The sequence below is a fragment of the Hypomesus transpacificus genome, unplaced genomic scaffold (assembly GCF_021917145.1).
Source record: "Hypomesus transpacificus isolate Combined female unplaced genomic scaffold, fHypTra1 scaffold_127, whole genome shotgun sequence".
Taxonomy (NCBI): domain Eukaryota; kingdom Metazoa; phylum Chordata; class Actinopteri; order Osmeriformes; family Osmeridae; genus Hypomesus; species Hypomesus transpacificus.
Genome location: NW_025813704.1, coordinates 145,926 through 164,526, shown reverse-complemented (window position 1 = coordinate 164,526; position 18,601 = coordinate 145,926). Strand labels below are relative to the sequence as shown.

Sequence of the window (18,601 nt, the reverse complement as noted above, 5' to 3'; positions counted from 1 at the left end):
TGGTATTATGTAGGCCTAATTATCAAAACATACATTCACAAAGTATTCTTATTTGTGCAAGCTGACGTGTATATTTAATAATATGAAATAAACAAATAAACATGGCACTCTTTCCAATACTTTGTGGACTTGCAAGATAAAATAAAACAAGTTTAAAATAAATTATATGCAGTCTTGATAAATTCCATTTAAGCAACAAGTTTGACCTGAATTCTTGATATCAGTGCATCGGAACAAAATAACTTAACAAATGGGCATATATGGCAACCATTAACATACCATTCACAAAATGTATTTCAAAATTAAAGATAACATAAGAGCGTCTGCCAAATGACTAAATGTAACATAGAAACAAAGTTGTCACTGAAAATGGTGGACAGTGTAGGAGGGCTGAACATTGTGAAAAATGTTATGAGAAAGTTAAAGACAGTTGCTATGTCGAAATTGACCTCAGCATAATTACCACCTTGTTATCCACTTCCAGTCCCTCGTTATCTTCCTTATCCAGCACAGTAACTTACAAGTTCTAGAACAATACCAGTTGATTTTCTTCTCAGAAAGAAAGGTCACATTGTGACTGTATACGCTTTCAGTGAAATAATGTCACTGGTTTCAAAATACTTACTACTTAACTCTCGACACCCCCTGACCTTCCTTCCTTGCTTCCTTTCTTTACATTTAGTTTCCTTCAAAATGTCTATAAATGTGCATCTGTGATAATACATGTATGGAGAGAACAACTGGGTTAAACCAACAAATAAGTTGAAACAGACGAGAACAGGAATTGAGTTAATAAGGAAATCTTTCTAAGAGTCTAGTAGTGACAAGTAGGACACTAGAAAATGGGGTCTGTGTAAAAATAGTTCCATAATCATATGGTGTCTACGTCATAGCACAATCAATGAAGAAAAACTGAAGTCTCCCCCCAGTTCAAATGTGTTTCTGTTGTGTTCAACTGAGAGTAGAGAAGGTATGTCTTCCTCTGAGGAGATGAAGGAGGTGTAGCGGTTGCACCAACAAGATGGAGATGGTCCTAGAAGATCCAGTCTTTTAAGCTTCCTTCAAACTACTTCCAGGTCAGAACCCCTCATGGTGTTTGTAACCCTCCTCTTTCCCCCCGCCCCCCCCAGAGCTGGTGGTACAGGTGTCTAAAACAGCAGGTCCATGTTCTGAAGGCCGAGTTGGTGGGTGAGGCCTATTGTTCTGCTTCAGCCCTGAAGCCTGGGCCTCGCCTACAGCCCCTTCAGGGAAGAGACCTTCTTCTTCCGGGCAGCCAGCATCTCATAGAAGGGGTCTTTGCTTATGGCAGCTCTGGGTGATGGCAAAGAACAGAAAGAGAGTTTAACTAGATGGATTCACCGTGTCAGAGATTATACATAATAATAATACATTTTATTTAAAAGGCACCTTTCTCGGCACTCAAGGACACCGTGCAAAATACATTTAAAAACATCAAAAATGAAGAATACAACAACATTAAATACAGCAGAAGTAGGCAGAGAAATTGACATTAAATGGAATATGCAGTTTTAAACAGATGGGTTTTACATGGAAAGGTCAAGGGTCAACATTTGAGGGATGAGGAGTCTTGATTACCCATGAGCCTTTGCATAGGTAAATGGTTCATGGATACTGATGTGGACCAAGCTGCTGCTAACTGAATGTTTGACGGCATTATTAGCTCAATTTGGCCTCTAAGTGGATTTACGACAACATAGCCATCTATGTAACACCTTGATTTTTTGTAGAATCTCGCCAGATACATTTTTAGAACAAATTTTGTGATCATATGGTTTTAACGATTGCATGTTTTGTCTATGTGGCAACAGTTAGCCACCATAACATACTTGGTTGTTGTTGCTAATTGAAGGTAACAATCTCAATCGTTAAGATGATTAAATGAGTAACATTTGTTATGTCATGCCTCCCCCTGTCCAGGCCTCAACCAGGACCATGCCTCACTTGATGTTATTGATCCACTCCTCCTTCTCCTCCACGTTGGGGGCAGAGATCCTGTAGAAGGTGTGGTTGCCCTCGACAACGCGGCCGTCGGCCTCCGTCTTGCACGCTTTGATCACCTGGTCTTTGTGATCGGGGATGTAGAGTTCGAAGCAGTTCTGGGAGGACAGAGAGAGAGAGGGAATCAACAAGGGTGGGACTCTGCTGGACGAGGAGGAGGGAGGTGAGTGAGAGCTCTAGGGGGGAAGTAGTCTGATCGCTGGGCTGAGATGGAGAGATGTAGCGGAGGAGAGAGGGATGGAAAGAGATATAGAGGAGGGCAGAGATGGAGAGGTGTAGAGAGGGATGGAAAGAGATATAGAGGAGGGCAGAGATGGAGAGGAGGAGAGAGGGATGGAAAGAGAGAGATATAGAGGAGGGCAGAGATGGAGAGGTGTAGAGGAGGAGAGAGGGATGGAAAGAGAGAGATATAGAGGAGGGCAGAGATGGAGAGGTGTACAGAGGAGCTTACAGGCTTCTTGGAGTCTTCCACGTCTCTAATACTGAGATTTTCCAGAGGAATGATTCCTCTGGGCTCTTTGTCCTGAGAGAGAGAGAAGAGAAAATTGGGAGGTAGAGATTAAATCTGACAATATAATAACTGGTACTGACAGTAACAGTTATAAAGTCTGACAGATAAAACATAAGGAACGAGGACAAAAGGAGAAAGAGACAGAGAGAGAGAAAAAGACACTCCAGTAGTTCTGACCAAAACTATTGTCAACCTTTCAAAAAACTAATTGAACGTTTTTTTCTTTCTTCTCCAAACATATGTTTTAAACCTCTCAACTTCTTGGGGAAACATTTAAAACATTTAATTTTTTCACACATTGAAAAGGAGAAAAGAGGGGAGAGGATAACAGAAAAGCCTAAAACAGAGTATATTAGAGCAGAGCACAATATAATACAGTACAGCAGTCAAGTCCTCATCAAGTACTCATCAATGATGCAAACTTTTTTTTCTGAAGAAAAAAAACCCAACTCACAGTGGTGTACTCAAAGTAGTAGAGGCAGTTGTCTGTGAGGATAAACCATCGTCTCTTCCAGGTTTTCACACGTCCGCCTGAGGGGTCAAAGATCAGAGGTCAACCTGGGGTTGTGACCTCTCAGAGACAGGGTTAAAGGACCGAGCGACAGGTAGAGGTTGTGACCTCTTAGGAGGTGGGGTTACAGGGCAGAGCGACAAGGCAAGGCACAGTCTGAAACCATCTCCTCCCCCCTCTCCCCAGGTTGGGAACAGCAGCAGCACTGAGCCAATGGCAGAACAGGTATGGACGGTTCCAGGCAACACACTGATAACACAAGCGTTAGCCAGCGCCAGGCAACAGCTGGTTAGTACACCGGAGAAGCTGATAGGCTGCAAAGCTGACTGGCTCTGAAGCTGATTGGGCAGTCATGGTTGTGGTTCACGGTGGATTGAGTTGACAGGTAAATGAGCTTGACCGGACTGCCTACTAGCCAAAGCATATGGAGGGCGACTTGAGGGTAAAGTCTGGAGAGAAGCAGGGAGGGCAGGGGAGTGGAGAATGATACTTACCTCCTGGAGAACACACCCACGGACACACACGTCAACCAGGAGAAAAACAACATAAACGTAAACACACAACACTAAATAAAGTCTGAAGTAATGACGTTTATGTCAATAAATCTAATGTCCAAAAAAACATAGAAAAAATAAAAATAAGTTATTCCGCAATTTGTCCACTAGAGGGCAGCAGAGCCAGAGGCCGTTTCCATGAACACAGTCGTACCTAGTTTGAGGAGCCAGCCCTCTCTGTCAGGGTTGAAGAAGGTGTGTGTGAGGTCATTCCCATCGTCCTCGGGGATCTTGAAGGGCTCGTTCTTGATGCTCTCATACAGGTTCTATACACACACACAGATACACACACACAGACAGACAGACAGACAGAGAGGAGTGAGAAAAAGGAGACACATGGACAAAGGACAAACAAAGAGATGAAGAAACAAAATCTAGCATCATCGAGAATGAAGGAAATAAAGAGACAGACAGATGACCCTGAGCAGGGTGTATCAGACAGAGAGTGTATCAGATGTTACCCTGAGCAGGGTGTAACAGACAGAGAGTGTATCAGATGTTACCCTGAGCAGGGTGTAACAGACAGAGAGTGTATCAGATGTTACCCTGAGCAGGGTGTATCAGACAGAGAGTGTATCAGATGTTACCCTGAGCAGGGTGTATCAGACAGAGAGTGTATCAGATGTTACCCTGAGCAGGGTGTAACAGACAGAGAGTGTATCAGATGTTACCCTGAGCAGGGTGTATCAGACAGAGAGTGTATCAGATGTTACCCTGAGCAGGGTGTAACAGACAGAGAGTGTATCAGATGTTACCCTGAGCAGGGTGTAACAGACAGAGAGAGTATCAGATGTTACCCTGAGCAGGGTGTATCAGACAGAGAGTGTATCAGATGTTACCCTGAGCAGGGTGTAACAGACAGAGAGTGTATCAGATGTTACCCTGAGCAGGGTGTATCAGACAGAGAGTGTATCAGATGTTACCCTGAGCAGGGTGTAACAGACAGAGAGTGTATCAGATGTTACCCTGAGCAGGGTGTAACAGACAGAGAGAGTATCAGATGTTACCCTGAGCAGGGTGTATCAGACAGAGAGTGTATCAGATGTTACCCTGAGCAGGGTGTAACAGACAGAGAGTGTATCAGATGTTACCCTGAGCAGGGTGTATCAGACAGAGAGTGTATCAGATGTTACCCTGAGCAGGGTGTAACAGACAGAGAGAGTATCAGATGTTACCCCTGAGCAGGGTGTAACAGACAGAGAGAGTATCAGATGTTACCCTGAGCAGGGTGTAACAGACAGAGAGTGTATCAGATGTTACCCTGAGCAGGGTGTATCAGACAGAGAGTGTATCAGATGTTACCCTGAGCAGGGTGTAACAGACAGAGAGTGTATCAGATGTTACCCTGAGCAGGGTGTATCAGACAGAGAGTGTATCAGATGTTACCCTGAGCAGGGTGTAACAGACAGAGAGTGTATCAGATGTTACCCTGAGCAGGGTGTAACAGACAGAGAGAGTATCAGATGTTACCCTGAGCAGGTCTTCAGGAAGATCTCCTCCATCGTTGATGCCTCTGTTCATGGCTGTGAACCTCTGGACGGAGGGCTTGTCCTTGACGTTGGGGTTGTGGAGGCTGGTGTTCAGCATGATCACAGCAAACGACAACACATAGCAGGTATCTGACAGAGGGAGGGAGACATTCTTAAAACGTTCTTCCACCTCTCCTTATTGCTTTGGATTACAAATGTATAACTTGCCAATAAAGCCTTTTTTGAACTAAACTGAGATTTTTTTTTGACTATGACTATATGTCTCGTGGTGTTTCTGTGGAGATTTGGGTAAGGAAAGGTACACACACACACACACACACACACCGGTGCTCTGGAACACCCCAGTGTTGCAGTGGCAGTAGCGCTGGGCGAAGGCCTCCATCATGCGGTCAATCTTCTGAGCTTCTCCAGGCAAACGGAAACTCCACAGGAACTGCCTGAGACACACACAAGTAAGAGGAAGGAGAGAATGAGGGAGAAACAGAGGAAAAGGGAGAGAGAGAGAAAGAGGGAGGGAGAAAGGTAGAAAGACAGAGAGGGGAGAAAGGGAGAGAGAAAGACAGAGAGGGAGAGAGGGAGGGAGAGAGACAGACAGAGAGGGGGAGAGGGAGGGAGAGAGAAAGACACAGAGGGAGAGAGGGAGGGAGAGAGAAAGACAGAGAGGGGGGAGAGGGAGAGAGGAATGAGGTGGTACCTGAGGGCCTGCACCAGGTTGAGGTCTGTGAATTCATGCAACTCCCCAAAGGCATGGAGCACCTGGATATTGAAGTCATCTCTGCAACAAAACACACACTCATGCTGTCATATCTAGTAAGGGATCAGAGATCCAGTGGATTCATGTGGGTCAATGCTCTTTCAGCTCAGAAATATTGATTTGACCCCCACTTGCTCTACTTCCTCTCCCTCCTCTTTCGCTCTTTCGCTCTTTCGCTCTCCCCCCTCCCCCCCTCCCCCCCTCCCCCCCTCCCCCCTCCCTCAGAGAATTCAAGAGAAACATCAGGATTAGCAGGACACATTCTTTGCCTTTCTGCCCCCCCCTCCTAACCCTGTCCTGAAGACGGGCCAGAGAAAAGAACATCAGGATTACAACATGGCACTCAATTCCATTCTAGAATGTTTCCCTCTCTGCTTGTTATGTTCTCTGACTCTCTCTTCTCTCTCCATCTTCTCTCCACTCTCCCTCACTCTCTCCCTCACTCTCTCCCCATCTTCCACCCACTCTCCCTCACTCTCTCCCTCCTTCTCTCCACTGTGTCTCTGCCTCTCTCCCTCCCCCATCTCTTTCTCTCTTTCCCTCCCTCATGTGCTGATTGCAGGGCCTGTGGGTGTGTCCTCTCACCTCTCCCCCAGGTAGTCTCCAATGGCAGTCTTGTTAAGCCCCTCCCCCTTGTACAGGAACTGGGCAATGTCATCGCTGGTGTTCTTCAGCAGGGAGCTGTCAATCAAAAACCGTATCCCCTGAGAGACAGGAGGACAGGCCAGTCAGACCAGAGCTTCTAGACCATGTGTCAGGGCTAACTTCTAGACCTTGTTTTAGGGCTAACTTCTAGTCCATGTGTCAAGGCTAACTTCTAGACCATGTGTCAAGGCTAACTTCTAGAGTGTCGTACCTTCTTGGGGTCCATATTGAACTTCTTCCGGCCCATGGCCACCTGCTTGTTCCTCTGCATGCTCTTCCTGCGCACAAACACACGTACAGGAAGACAGCATGATACAGTAAGATACAGTGTAGTGTTGTGGTGCATGGCTGACTCAGTCCTGTGTGTTACTAGGTCATCAAAGTCCTGTCCTCAATATATCAACCCAGGTAACCCTTCACGGACACTAGTCATTGGGTTCTGCTAATGCTGGGGACACACTAAACCATTTTTTTAATCTTATAAGATTTTCAAACTGTGAGAGACCACAAACATGAGGACAAAAAATCCTAGATTTAGCCGCTTTGCTCCTACAGTGTGTGGTGTGCCATGATTTGACAAATTCACAGAAAAAAAGAAAACAATCAATTCCATTTAACTTTGTGCTGCGCCATGACTCTGTTTGTTATGCTTGCGTCTTCTCTCAGCTTGCTTTCTGATTGGATATTGTTTTGTTTCACTTGATAAACTCGGGGTTTGTCCTCGGGGTTCACCCCCACACATCAGGATTTCTGATCGTAAATATTCAAACATGTTGAACATTTACGATTTGCGATCGGGGCAGCTCCGACGTCCTTCCGAGCAGATTCGGTCACTCTTAACACACCTCACACCAAGGGAATGAGATACATCTGATGAGATAATCTGTAGAGCCATCAAGATAAGAGGGACATTACCTAGGATTGTGGGAAGGGGGGAAATCGGCCTGATTACCCTGTGGTGTGTCCCCAGCATCACTAACATATGAGGATTTCTCCCCCCTCCTCCCCTTCCCCCTCTCGCTCACACACACACACACACACACACACACACACACACACACACACACACACACACACACACACACACACACACACACACAGCGTACCTCTCTTCGGATGAGCCCAGGTTTTCAATCTCACTGGTCACCTCCGCTATCTCATCCTTCAGGCGCTGTGGGGGGGGGGGGGGGGGGGGGGGGGGGGGGGGGGGGGGGGGGGGGGGGAGTGTGTGAAACAATAGCAGAGGCTTTTGATCTGTCACACAGAAACACACACACACTCCTGACAGATTGTGTTACAGTCTCTCGTGATGTCTGGTCCTCCACTCAACCTCTGAAGAAGCTTTGATCCTATAGGATCACTGAATGTGTGTGTGTGTGTGTTTTTCCCACAACAGCAAATCCAGAACTCTCCTGAGGAGAAGACCCCAGGACATGCAGCTGTCTCTCTCTCTCACACACACAAACACACTCACTCACAGTTGTAGCAGGGGTTGCACCTGCTGGGGTCACACCAGAACCCCCCCCTTTTCTCCCCTCCCCCCAGCCTCCCTCCCCCTCTCTTGGAGGGAGAGGGGGAGAGAGGTTGAGGGGGGAGAGAGGGTGGTGGTGGGTTTGACTCACAAACCTTGATTGGCTTAGTTAAGCTGCATTTACCAGATCAAAGAGGGAACAGGACAGAGAGCGAGAGAGAGCGAGAGCGAGAGAGAAAAGAGGGAGGGAGAGAAAAGAGGGAGGGACAGAGGATGAAAATGAAGGGAGAAAACTATTTAGGAGGGAAACGAAGCAAGAGTGAAGATTAGACTAAAAAGAGAGAGAGAGAGAGAGAGAGAGAGAGAGAGAGAGAGAGAGAGAGAGAGAGAGAGAGAGAGAGAGAGAGAGAGAGGAGGTTAAAGAGGGGTCTCTCCCAGATTAGAGGGATAATCATCTTCAATGAGCATACAAGTCTGGTGTGTGTGTGTCAGTGTAGTGAAGGATGTGGGCCAGTCCTACCAGGTCAGAGGGTAGACTGGGGGGGCAGACACACAGTGGGGCAGATAGGGCATGTACACACACAGATGAGCAGTACCACATCCCAGGGAGGGCTGTTACGCTCTAGTGGTCAGTCTGCACTCTCCCATCTCCCCTGATCCCATCCCTCCATCCCCCTCTCTTCCTCCCCATCCCTCCATCCCCTCTCTTCCTCCCCATCCCTCCATCCCCCTCTCTTCCTCCCCATCCCTCCATCCCCCTCTCTTCCTCCCCATCCCTCCATCCCCTCTCTTCCTCCCCATCCCTCCATCCCCCTCTCTTCCTCCCCATCCCTCCATCCCCTCTCTTCCTCCCCATCCCTCCATCCCCCTCTCTTCCTCCCCATCCCTCCATCCCCTCTCTTCCTCCCCATCCCCCCATCCCCCTCTCTTCCTCTCCATCCCTCCATCCCCCTCTCTTCCTCTCCATCCCTCCATCCCCCTCTCTTCCTCCCCATCCCTCCATCCCCCTCTCTTCCTCCCCATCCCTCCATCCCCTCTCTTCCTCTCCATCCCTTCATCCCCCTCTCTTCCTCTCCATCCCCCTCTCTTCCTCCCCATCCCTCCATCCCCCTCTCTTCCTCCCCATCCCTCCATCCCCCTCTCTTCCTCCCCATCCCCCCATCCCCTCTCTTCCTCCCCATTCCTCCATCCCCCTCTTCCTCTCCATCCCCCCATCCCCTCTCTTCCTCCCCATCCCCCCATCCCCTCTCTTCCTCCCCATCCCCCCATCCCCTCTCTTCCTCCCCATCCCTCCATCCCCCTCTCTTCCTCCCCATCCCTCCATCCCCCTCTCTTCCTCCCCATCCCTCCATCCCCCTCTCTTCCTCCCCATCCCCCATCCATAGGACTGTAGGATATATACGGACTTCTATGGACTTGAACTGACTCCTTTTCCCTCCATCTACTCTCTTGTCCTCCCCTCCCCTCTCCGTGCAGGGACATCAGTGTCTCTCTAACCTCGTCAGTGTGGAGGAGTCGTCCTAGTTCTATAGGAATGTTCCAGGTAATTCATTAAGTCACTCAGAAATGAGAGAGCGCGAGAGGCGAGAGAGAGCGAGAGAGCGAGAGAGCGAGAGAGAGAGAGCGAGAGGACTGTGACATGACCCTGACCCAGCTATGATTGACAAGCTCTAACAGAATCAGCTCAACTCAATTACAGCATGGAGCTTCAGACATCTTCTAGTGAAGCCTCTCTACCCCTCCACTTTCTCTCTAGTGTGTGCGTGTGTGCGCACGCGTGTGTGTGTGTGTGTGTGTACCTGGATGTCCTGCAGCAGCTGGTGTTTCCTGCGTCTGATGTTCTCCAGCTCCTGTTTCTCCTCAGGGTTCAGGTCCTCTGCTGCAGAGACACACACACACACTGCTGGTCAGACACACACACACTGCTGGTCAGACACACACACACACACTGCTGGTCAGACACACACACACACTGCTGGTCAGACACACACACACACTGCTGGTCAGACACACACACATTGCTGGTCAGACACACACACACACACATTGCTGGTCAGACACACACACACACACAGAACCGCCAGCACAAGAACCATGGCAATGTAAAACCCTGATCCATCAAGGTGCCCCCCGCCCCGGACACAAGGGTTTGAATTCTTGACTCCAACTGGACAGGTATCTCCGCTTTAGTGGCAGGTGACACAGTCCCAACACACACACACACACACTAGTGTGGAAGCTTAAGTAGGCCAGAGCCACTCCCATTTCAAACACTGGTGACAAGAATAAAACTCCCTAGAGTTTGAGCTCACACACACGCACACTCACTCATGGTCATTTCCTTCCATGTCATATTTCATAAGAGGAGATGAGCACAGACTGGATTACATGCTGCTGATGAAGTCATAGTCTCACACACACATGCATACACACACAGACAGGCTGAGTGACCTCTGGAAAATGCAGTCCAGCTGGTCTAAGAGCCATGACTCCAGTCAGAAAGTTATGTCACTGTGTGTGTGTGTGTGTGTGTATGCTCACGTGTCTGTGTGTGTTTATGTGCAATAGGACACCATCATAGCTCGACAGGCCAAGTTCTGTTCTTTGGTAGTCAGCACACTCACTCAAGTCCAACCAACACACACGTCCCCACAAGGACAAACAAAGTCTCCATGTAACAGTTCACAGGAACTGAGACAGACAGTTGTGCCCTGATGCTGATAAGCCCCTGATGGGTCAATCTGTGTGATCGCTCCTGTAACACCAAACCAAACATCATCCTGACCTCCAGACGTCACGGCTTCTCACAGCTTCCAGGAGAGGAAGACACCCTGACAGGAAGCGTCTCACCCCCACTCATAGTGTAATCTCACAGGGAAACGGAACGCAAGAGAGACCAGCGTCATGGCGACCACAAGGTTTCTCATCGTTCCTCTCTGGATCCTGAGGTTGTGCTGACGGGCGGGGGTGACGACGCAGAGTCAGGAGGACTGATGCTCCCCAGACCCTCAAGTCAAACGCCTCTGAGACCAGAGACAATATCATACTGTCACACAATATAATATACACACAAACATACATGTGTGTCTCAGTACACGCACGCAGACGTGCACACACACACACAAACACCCATGTATTTACACAGACACGTGCGCACACACAAGAAGGGAAGCAAATCCTTAGAGTGTGAACGTGTTTTGGAATCCAGTAAGATCTGGTGTGATCTGGTGATAACCAGAAACGCCCCAGTCAGAAGAAGAGTTAAGTCTCCTCTGCTGGTGTATCTACCTGAGTCTCCTCCAGGTGTTTATGAGTCTCCTCCAGGTGTTTCTAGCAGCGTATCATCATCTACGGTCTCCACAACAGTCCCACCAGGTTCTTCTGTTGTACATCTCCTCAGAGACCAGGCCCAGCTGAAACCACTCCTGGTCTCTCTCTCTCTCTCTCTCTCTCTCTCTCTCTCTCTCTCTCTCCCTCTCTCTGATGTCCAACTCCAGACTCTACAGTTGCAGCCGTTACTCCCAGGCTGCACCAGAACCAGTCACCGGTCACACTCGCACGCTCCTGTCCCAGAACAGCTGTCCTATCCTGGGGTCGAGAGCCACAACCTTCCTGCTCTACACAGCCAGTCAGCTCCACCACACAGAGAGAGGGACAGTGTGAACTGAAATAGTCCACAGCTTGACAGACCGCTGAAGAGTAGGGGAAACACCCTCTCTCTCTCTCCTATTCCCTCTCTATCTCTCTCTTTCCTCCTCCCTCTCTTATTGCTTATAACACACAGGCTCCACCAAGTGGTCACTCACATGCATAGGTGCAGAACAGACCCTGGGCAACTGCCGTTTCAATACTACCGTGAGCCGAACCCCAGGGATCAAATCAATTACACCCTAACTACCTTTGTATCTTAATCAAACACACCCTAACTACTTTCTAATCTTTCTGAATGTGGTGGTTGTGTGTGTTCTTATGACTGAAGAACTCTGTGTACCAAGTCGACAGCACTAACAATCATGTGTAATTTCAATGATAAACAATCCCACAGCAGAACAATACGGCTTCTGTCCGGCAAATTTATGAAGTTCCCATTTTAAAGCCACATGACGTGTTCGGACCGACACACACAAGTCAATGAATGTTCTATTACTTGGATTAGGCCAGAGACATGGGCTCTATCTATCTGGGTTTAAAGCAGAAAACCCAGTCCACACCAGAGGCAATCCGCCGTCCTGTTCACAGCACACTACGCTCGCACTAAAGGTTCATTGTAGAACGCTCTCATTTTAATCCAATCAATGGGCGCTTTCATCATATTTATAGACAGATCGTTACGCATTCAGCGTTACACAACACGAACACTCAAAGTCTGGAAATACAAAGAGTGTGCTAGAGTTAAACTCAATTTACGGTTACTAATTGTAAAGTCTACAAATACTGAAAATAGCCTACCTGTTGCTTTCTTTGCAACGTCAGATAGCCCAATGTAAATTGTCACCCAAAGAAGCGAAAGAAGCAGGTAATACATTGTGTAGGCTACTGAAAACACAGTTAACCAAGTTATCGAAACAGTAAATAGTTCATAACAGAGAAGCCAGTTAGATAATGTGTTGGTCTCAAGTAGTTCTCTTCTAACTATGCTTCCTAGGTTAGTTAGCTAGTCAAGCTAGCTTGCTAATTAGTTCGTCGTGGCAACTTACCAACTCCATCTTCCGTCTTCAAAACCATTGTTTATTCTGTTGACGGAGGGAAAACTGATCCACAAAAATGTATAGTCCTGCTAACAATCAAATTTATTGCAGAAACGTTCACAAAATAATCTGCTAGTTTTGTCGCTTATCAAAGCCGTGACAAGGTGCAGGACAACTGTTGCAACAGACATCCCATGTGGGTCGCAATGGGGCGTGGTTTCGACAACCATGCTTGCAAACAGCCAATCAAATGCGAGCGTGTGCCTCGACCGTTTAGCAACTGAGAGAGAACTGAAGCTTATCGCAGATGATCTCATCATGATAAGATACATACTCCAAGGCCGTAGCCATGGAGTCAACATTGGGGGGGGCCGAAATCTGCTGGGGAGTCTGAAGGTCCACCAAGTCTAACCAATTTGTTATGATAATTTCGAACGCGTAGGTAGCACATTTATATTTTATTTATATTTTTATATATTGGGGGGGACATTTTGACATTTTGGGGGAGGGTGGTGTAAATTATGATTACAGCCTGACACACACACACACACATGCACGGACCCACACAACAAACACACCACACACACATACACACACCACACACACATACCACACGTACACACACGCCACACACATACACACATGCACACACACTTTAGGGTGATGGCATAGTGCTGAACTTCAAAAGTGGTGAATATAAAGCAGAGGAAAGATGGGAAGGAACGGAGAAGGCCTCCAAGGACAGAATGAGAGGGGGAGAGAGGGGAGGGGGGGGGGAGGTGGAGAGAGAGAAACAGATAGATGGAGAGAGACAGAGAGAGAGAGAGAGAGAGAGAGAGAGAGAGAGAGAGAGAGAGAGAGAGAGAGAGAGAGAGAGAAGAGAGAGAGAGAGAGAGAGAGAGAGAGAGGGGAGAGTCTTTAACAGCAGCTGGGTTCCTGAATCAGAGCTTTATTCAGACCCTTGGCCTCAGACAGAAAACAGGATATACAGACACAGTCAGAGAGAGCTCAGAAGAAGGAACAAGAAAACTAGCTGACAAAACAAGAGAGAGAGAGAGAGAGAGAGAGAGGTAGAGAGAGGGAAAGAGACCAGAATGTGTTGCTGATGCAGCACAATGAAGTTTCCGTAAAATTAGGGATAGTGATTCATATGAGGATAAAAGATTGATAAACACTAAAGCCTCTGAAAGAAGGTATATTTAGTAAATCCGACCTAGATCTTACGGACAATATGTGAAATGATTCAAGTCTATGTGAACCAGCTGAAGAGGGGGAGGAGGGAGAGGAGGGGGACAAAAGGAGGAGAAAGGGGGGAGGAGGAGGGGAAGGATGAGGAGAGGAGGAGGTGGGTGGGTGGGTGACACCAGCGAGTAGAGATGACACTAACAACGGTGAAGATAAAACTGAGAGAAACACAGAGAGGCGGGAGGAGAAAACAAACGGCCTGACGGCCTGACGGCCTGACGGACTCCCAGACCTCAGCTGAGGAAGAGATAAAACAACTGACATGAAGAGAGAGGCCCAGATGGAGGTGGAGGGGAGCCAGGAGATTGGGGCGGTTAGATACGGGGTGGTGGGCAGCGCCAATGACGTCTCCTCAGGAGAGTCGTGTTAGTCCACTTGTTTCAAGCCCACACAAACCCTGAGCAGGCCCTCTCTCTCTCCCACACACACACGCGCACACACACACATGTTCGTATCATTCCTTCACTCCTTTTTTGAGTCATCGCTGCGCACAGATTGGATAAAACAGAAATGTCAAACAGCATGGAGAGTGTGTCAACACACATACACACATACACACATACACACACACATACACACACACAAACACACACACATACACACACACAAACATACAGGATGTAGCGTGCATCCTCCCCCCCCCACACACACACACACACTAAGTGTTCTATATTAGCTTCCTATCTCACAACAAGCAAGCTCGCTTAGAACTCACACCCACTCATGGGCGTCTTTAGCCCAAAAGTTTCATTAGCCCCCCCCACATTTTTTTTTCTTCATATTTTAAATCTAAATGTGTTATTTTCTCTTCCTAAACCCCACTAGAGGACACTATTTAAAAGGATATTTTCGCAAATTTCTTCTGGGGGGAACATGCCCCCAGACCCCCCTAGTTTTGCTGGATCACGGAAAAAATGATAGGTTTTGTCTGGGGGCTTAGCCCCCCCAATAGTGGGAACCTAGATTTGCCCCTGCACACACTCATACAAACACACTGACAAACACACACACATACACAGACACGCTGACTCAAACACATGCACTCAGACACACTCACACACAGACACTCAGACACCATAGAACCTATTGAGTCTAGCCTTTGAGTTACATGGGCACAAAAAATCACCACGGCAACGGAATCCTGGCAGCACTTTGAGTCAGTCTCTCCTTGTTCTGGTCCACACAGGGCCATTTGCCTCAAGACACGCTAGACAACTGACATCAAACTGTCAAATGTTAGATGAGTGTCGGGTAATGTCTACTAGCAGGTTATAAAGTGACTGAGGTAAGAAGGTGACTATACGGTTTGCAGGTAAGAAGGGACAAGGTCCGGGGTGGATGCACTCACCTGTGGTGCCTGCTGGTCTCACTGATGGACAGAGGAACGCCTGGAAACTGGAGGCACACAGCTCACTCACCGTCCCCATCTTGGCAGTGTGTGTGTGTGTGTGAGAGAGATGGAGTGAAAGATGAAGGAGTTCCACAGCAGTGTCAGCATGTGTCACGTGACCTTCCCGTTTCTTTCTCTTCTTCTCTCCAGCTGCAGTCAAAGCAACAAACGGCCACACCACCGTATCTCCCAGACCAGGTCCCAGTCCCAGCTCTGCTAGATCTTCTACTGGACCCCACAGTTCTACTTCATGCCACAACGCTGCTAGACCCTACAGTTCTGATAGACCCTACAGCTAGATCCTCTAGATCCTGCTGCTGTACTAGATCTGACAGTTCTGCTAGATCCCACAGCTCTGCTAGATCCCACAGTTCTGCTAGATCCCACAGCTCTGCTAGATCCCAGCTCTGACAGATCCCACAGTTCTGCTAGATCCCACAGTTCTGCTAGATCCCACAGCTCTGCTAGATCCCACAGTTCTGCTAGATCCCACAGCTCTGCTAGATCCCAGCTCTGACAGATCCCACAGTTCTGCTAGATCCCACAGCTCTGCTAGATCCCACAGTTCTGCTAGATCCCACAGCTCTGCTAGATCCCAGCTCTGACAGATCCCACAGTTCTGCTAGATCCCACAGCTCTGACAGATCCCACAGTTCTGCTAGATTCCACAGCTCTGCTAGATCCCACAGCTCTGCTAGATCCCAGCTCTGACAGATCCCACAGCTCTGCTAGATCCCAGCTCTGACAGATCCCACAGTTCTGCTAGATCCCACAGCTCTGACAGATCCCACAGCTCTGCTAGATCCCACAGCTCTGACAGATCCCACAGCTCTGCTAGATCCCACAGCTCTGCTAGATCCCACAGCTCTGACAGATCCTCTACAGTACAACGGTACCTCCGGTGTGCTCTTCTCATCTGCCTCCACACACCGACTGACTCAACTAAATGTGCTCCCCTCCTCTACCTCTCCCTCTCCCCTCTCTCTCTCTCTCTCTCTCTCTCTCTCTCTCTCTCTCTCTCACTACCTCTCTTTCTCTCTTTACCCTCTCATTCAGTCACTTGACCCTCCTCCTCCATTCTTTCAAAATAATTTCCCTTTCTCTATCTTTTTCTCTTCCTCTCTTCTCTTTATTTCTCTCACTTTCTCTCTATCTCTTCCTGTCGCTACTGCTTTCTCTTGCTCTCTCTATTTTGAACAGTTGCTAAGGTATTATTGGAAGTGATTTCTTACACACACACACACACACACACACTCATAAAGGCGCCTCCTGTTTCCAACCTACGCAGCAACATTAGTACCCAGTTTAGTCAGAGCTCAGCCAAGCTGGACATTCATGTCATAGCTACTGAACACACACACACACCCAACAGCTATATATACACATCCTTAAACACACATACCATCACAAGGACATACAACACACCCTGCTGAGGACCAGACGGTCTCCTCTCCAACTCTCCATTTCTCTCTCTACCCCTCCCCAACCTTCTCTCCTTACATGTATTTCCCTCCCTTCCCTCTCCTTCTCCCCTCCTCTTCTCTCCACATCACAGTTGTTATTTCTGTGCTCTCCAGTGTAGTGCCTCTGTGACTGCTCTCTTCAGAGCACTGTGACCTCAAGTACTCTCAACTGCCCTTGGCCCTTATTGGTACCCAATCCAATCTCTGCTTGATGGCACCCTAACTTTTTTGTTAGCCAATCAGATCGCTGCATACTGAACTTTTACTTTCAAACTGCTTGGCAACAAAATGTTAAGAGAAAGTCAGTGAACAGCTATTGTGCTTTTAGATGGTTGTTCATTTGTTCTCTACCACTGTTAAATGAGAAATCACAGAGACACTATTGAAAGACAACTACGTGTCAGTTTTGTATTGACATATGTGAGAGTGAATGCATAAGTTAGTTAAGAGCAGAACACACACACACATTTACACACACATTTACAGAAACACACACACAGACTGGCCTTGGCCTTTTCTCTCTATTTCAGTGTTCTCTCTGCTACATGTGAGCCAGAGGCTCAAGACACATGGCAAGTTTGTGTGGTTGTGTGTGCGTGTGGTTGTGTGTGTATGGCTGTTTGTGCGTGTGTTCCCATTTCTGTCTGTTTCTCAGCACAGCAAAACAATAGCCTGCGGAATTAAGTCGTCCTTGCAGCCTAACTCGTTTAGTCATGTCTAGAGCTGTGCTTCCCGGGTGGAAGACAGGAGCGACGGCTTGGAACGGTTTTAAAAACAACATGAGAAGACAGCGTGATGTACGTTCTGTCTGAATCCAAAGGAAAATCACGCAGAACTGACACACGCGAACACACACGTACTGAAGTAGCACTCTGATTCAAGGTTTAAGGATCGTTCTCAACGAAATTCAGAAATTATCTCATGCTAATCCTTCCCTTTTCCTGTCTCTCTCCTTCCTGTATGATAAAGAAATACTGCTCGTGCTCCAGAGCACAGTTGTCATTGCCCCCCACGCTCCCTCCATCCCTCCCAAAGTCAGCCTGTTTCTCATGCCAACAGGCATCTGTAAAGGGAACACTAGTCAGCACGAGGAACAACGACTTTCTGTTTCTCTCCGATCACAGAAAGGGGAACAAAGCGCATATATGTATTTAAATATTTCATGCTTAGATAAGTTAAGTGTTTGCGGCTGATATACATTATGTGCCTCTCCCATGCAGTTGTCTTCCACTATCTGATCCTTACGAACAATCCTGGAATCATGATTACTATAATTAGATAAAATAATATATATATGTTATGTTCAGACGTCAGAACAGCATCTGTGAGAATCGTGCGAGTCTTAAACCAGGAAGACTAAAGAAAGCTACAGCGTTAAAACAGGCTTGCAAGGCGTGCAAGACCGCAGTGGTTACATCTGCCACTAGATGGCGCTGTAAAACCAACACATATTCAAAGCGCATGTGAAGTTGGAGAATAATGAGTTTCTGCGTGTGTGCGTCTTAATTTCTCATGCATGTGTATGCGTGTGGGTAATTATGTGTTTGAGTGTGAGTGTGTGTGTGTGGGTGTGTCATTACAACAGCCAAGAGTTCATAAGTTGAATTGAGGGAGTGACAGAGAAACAGTATGTTCAGGAACACAGGATTCAGCACACAGAGCACGTATTGACGAATAAAACTGATGATGAATAAAACTAGTATGACACCTATGGAAATGCGTAGAGGGGGGATGTTCATCAAATGTCAGCTGAAGTCCATCACTAATCACAATGACAAGTTATGGCTGTCATGTTCTTGGCATAACATTTCTTTCAACATCAATAATCTACCGTGAAATAAGTGTCTCTTTTCAACATTT

The 18,601-nt window shown here is 47.6% G+C and overlaps 1 protein-coding gene across 3 annotated transcripts; it reads right to left on the bottom strand.

Moving 5' to 3' along the window:
• Positions 1-56: 56 nt before the first annotated feature.
• Positions 57-16,269, bottom strand: cyth1b (cytohesin 1b). 3 transcript variants are annotated; one of them, XM_047050774.1, is made up of 13 exons: positions 15,237-16,269; positions 9,755-9,834; positions 7,591-7,655; positions 6,696-6,762; positions 6,425-6,543; positions 5,780-5,860; positions 5,410-5,522; positions 5,066-5,214; positions 3,749-3,861; positions 2,985-3,063; positions 2,471-2,542; positions 1,963-2,117; positions 57-1,311 (listed from the first exon to the last, which is right to left on the bottom strand). In XM_047050774.1, the coding sequence occupies exons 1-13, from the start codon at positions 15,313-15,315 to the stop codon at positions 1,233-1,235; spliced, it is 1,251 nt and encodes a 416-aa protein (XP_046906730.1). In that variant the 5' UTR covers positions 15,316-16,269; the 3' UTR covers positions 57-1,232. The 3 variants fall into 3 exon arrangements, with proteins under 3 accessions (XP_046906730.1, XP_046906731.1, XP_046906732.1); XM_047050775.1 differs by lacking the exon at positions 15,237-16,269 and adding an exon at positions 12,653-12,834; XM_047050776.1 differs by lacking the exon at positions 15,237-16,269 and adding an exon at positions 11,244-11,855.
• Between the last annotated feature and the right edge of the window lie 2,332 nt (positions 16,270-18,601).

What these genes read in the sequence shown, in the direction of transcription:
- cyth1b (XM_047050774.1), bottom strand. Translation starts at nt 15,315, where the DNA reads ATGGGGACGGTGAGTGAGCTGTGTGCCTCCAGTTTCCAGGCGTTCCTC. An exon ending in CTGGGCTCATCCGAAGAGAG is followed by an intron (nt 6,763 to 7,590) that starts GTACGCTGTGTG and finishes GTTTGTGCGCAG; the next exon opens with GAAGAGCATGCAGAGGAACA. An exon ending in TTCCTGAAGACCTGCTCAGG is followed by an intron (nt 3,862 to 5,065) that starts GTAACATCTGAT and finishes GTGTGTGTATAG; the next exon opens with AACCTGTATGAGAGCATCAA.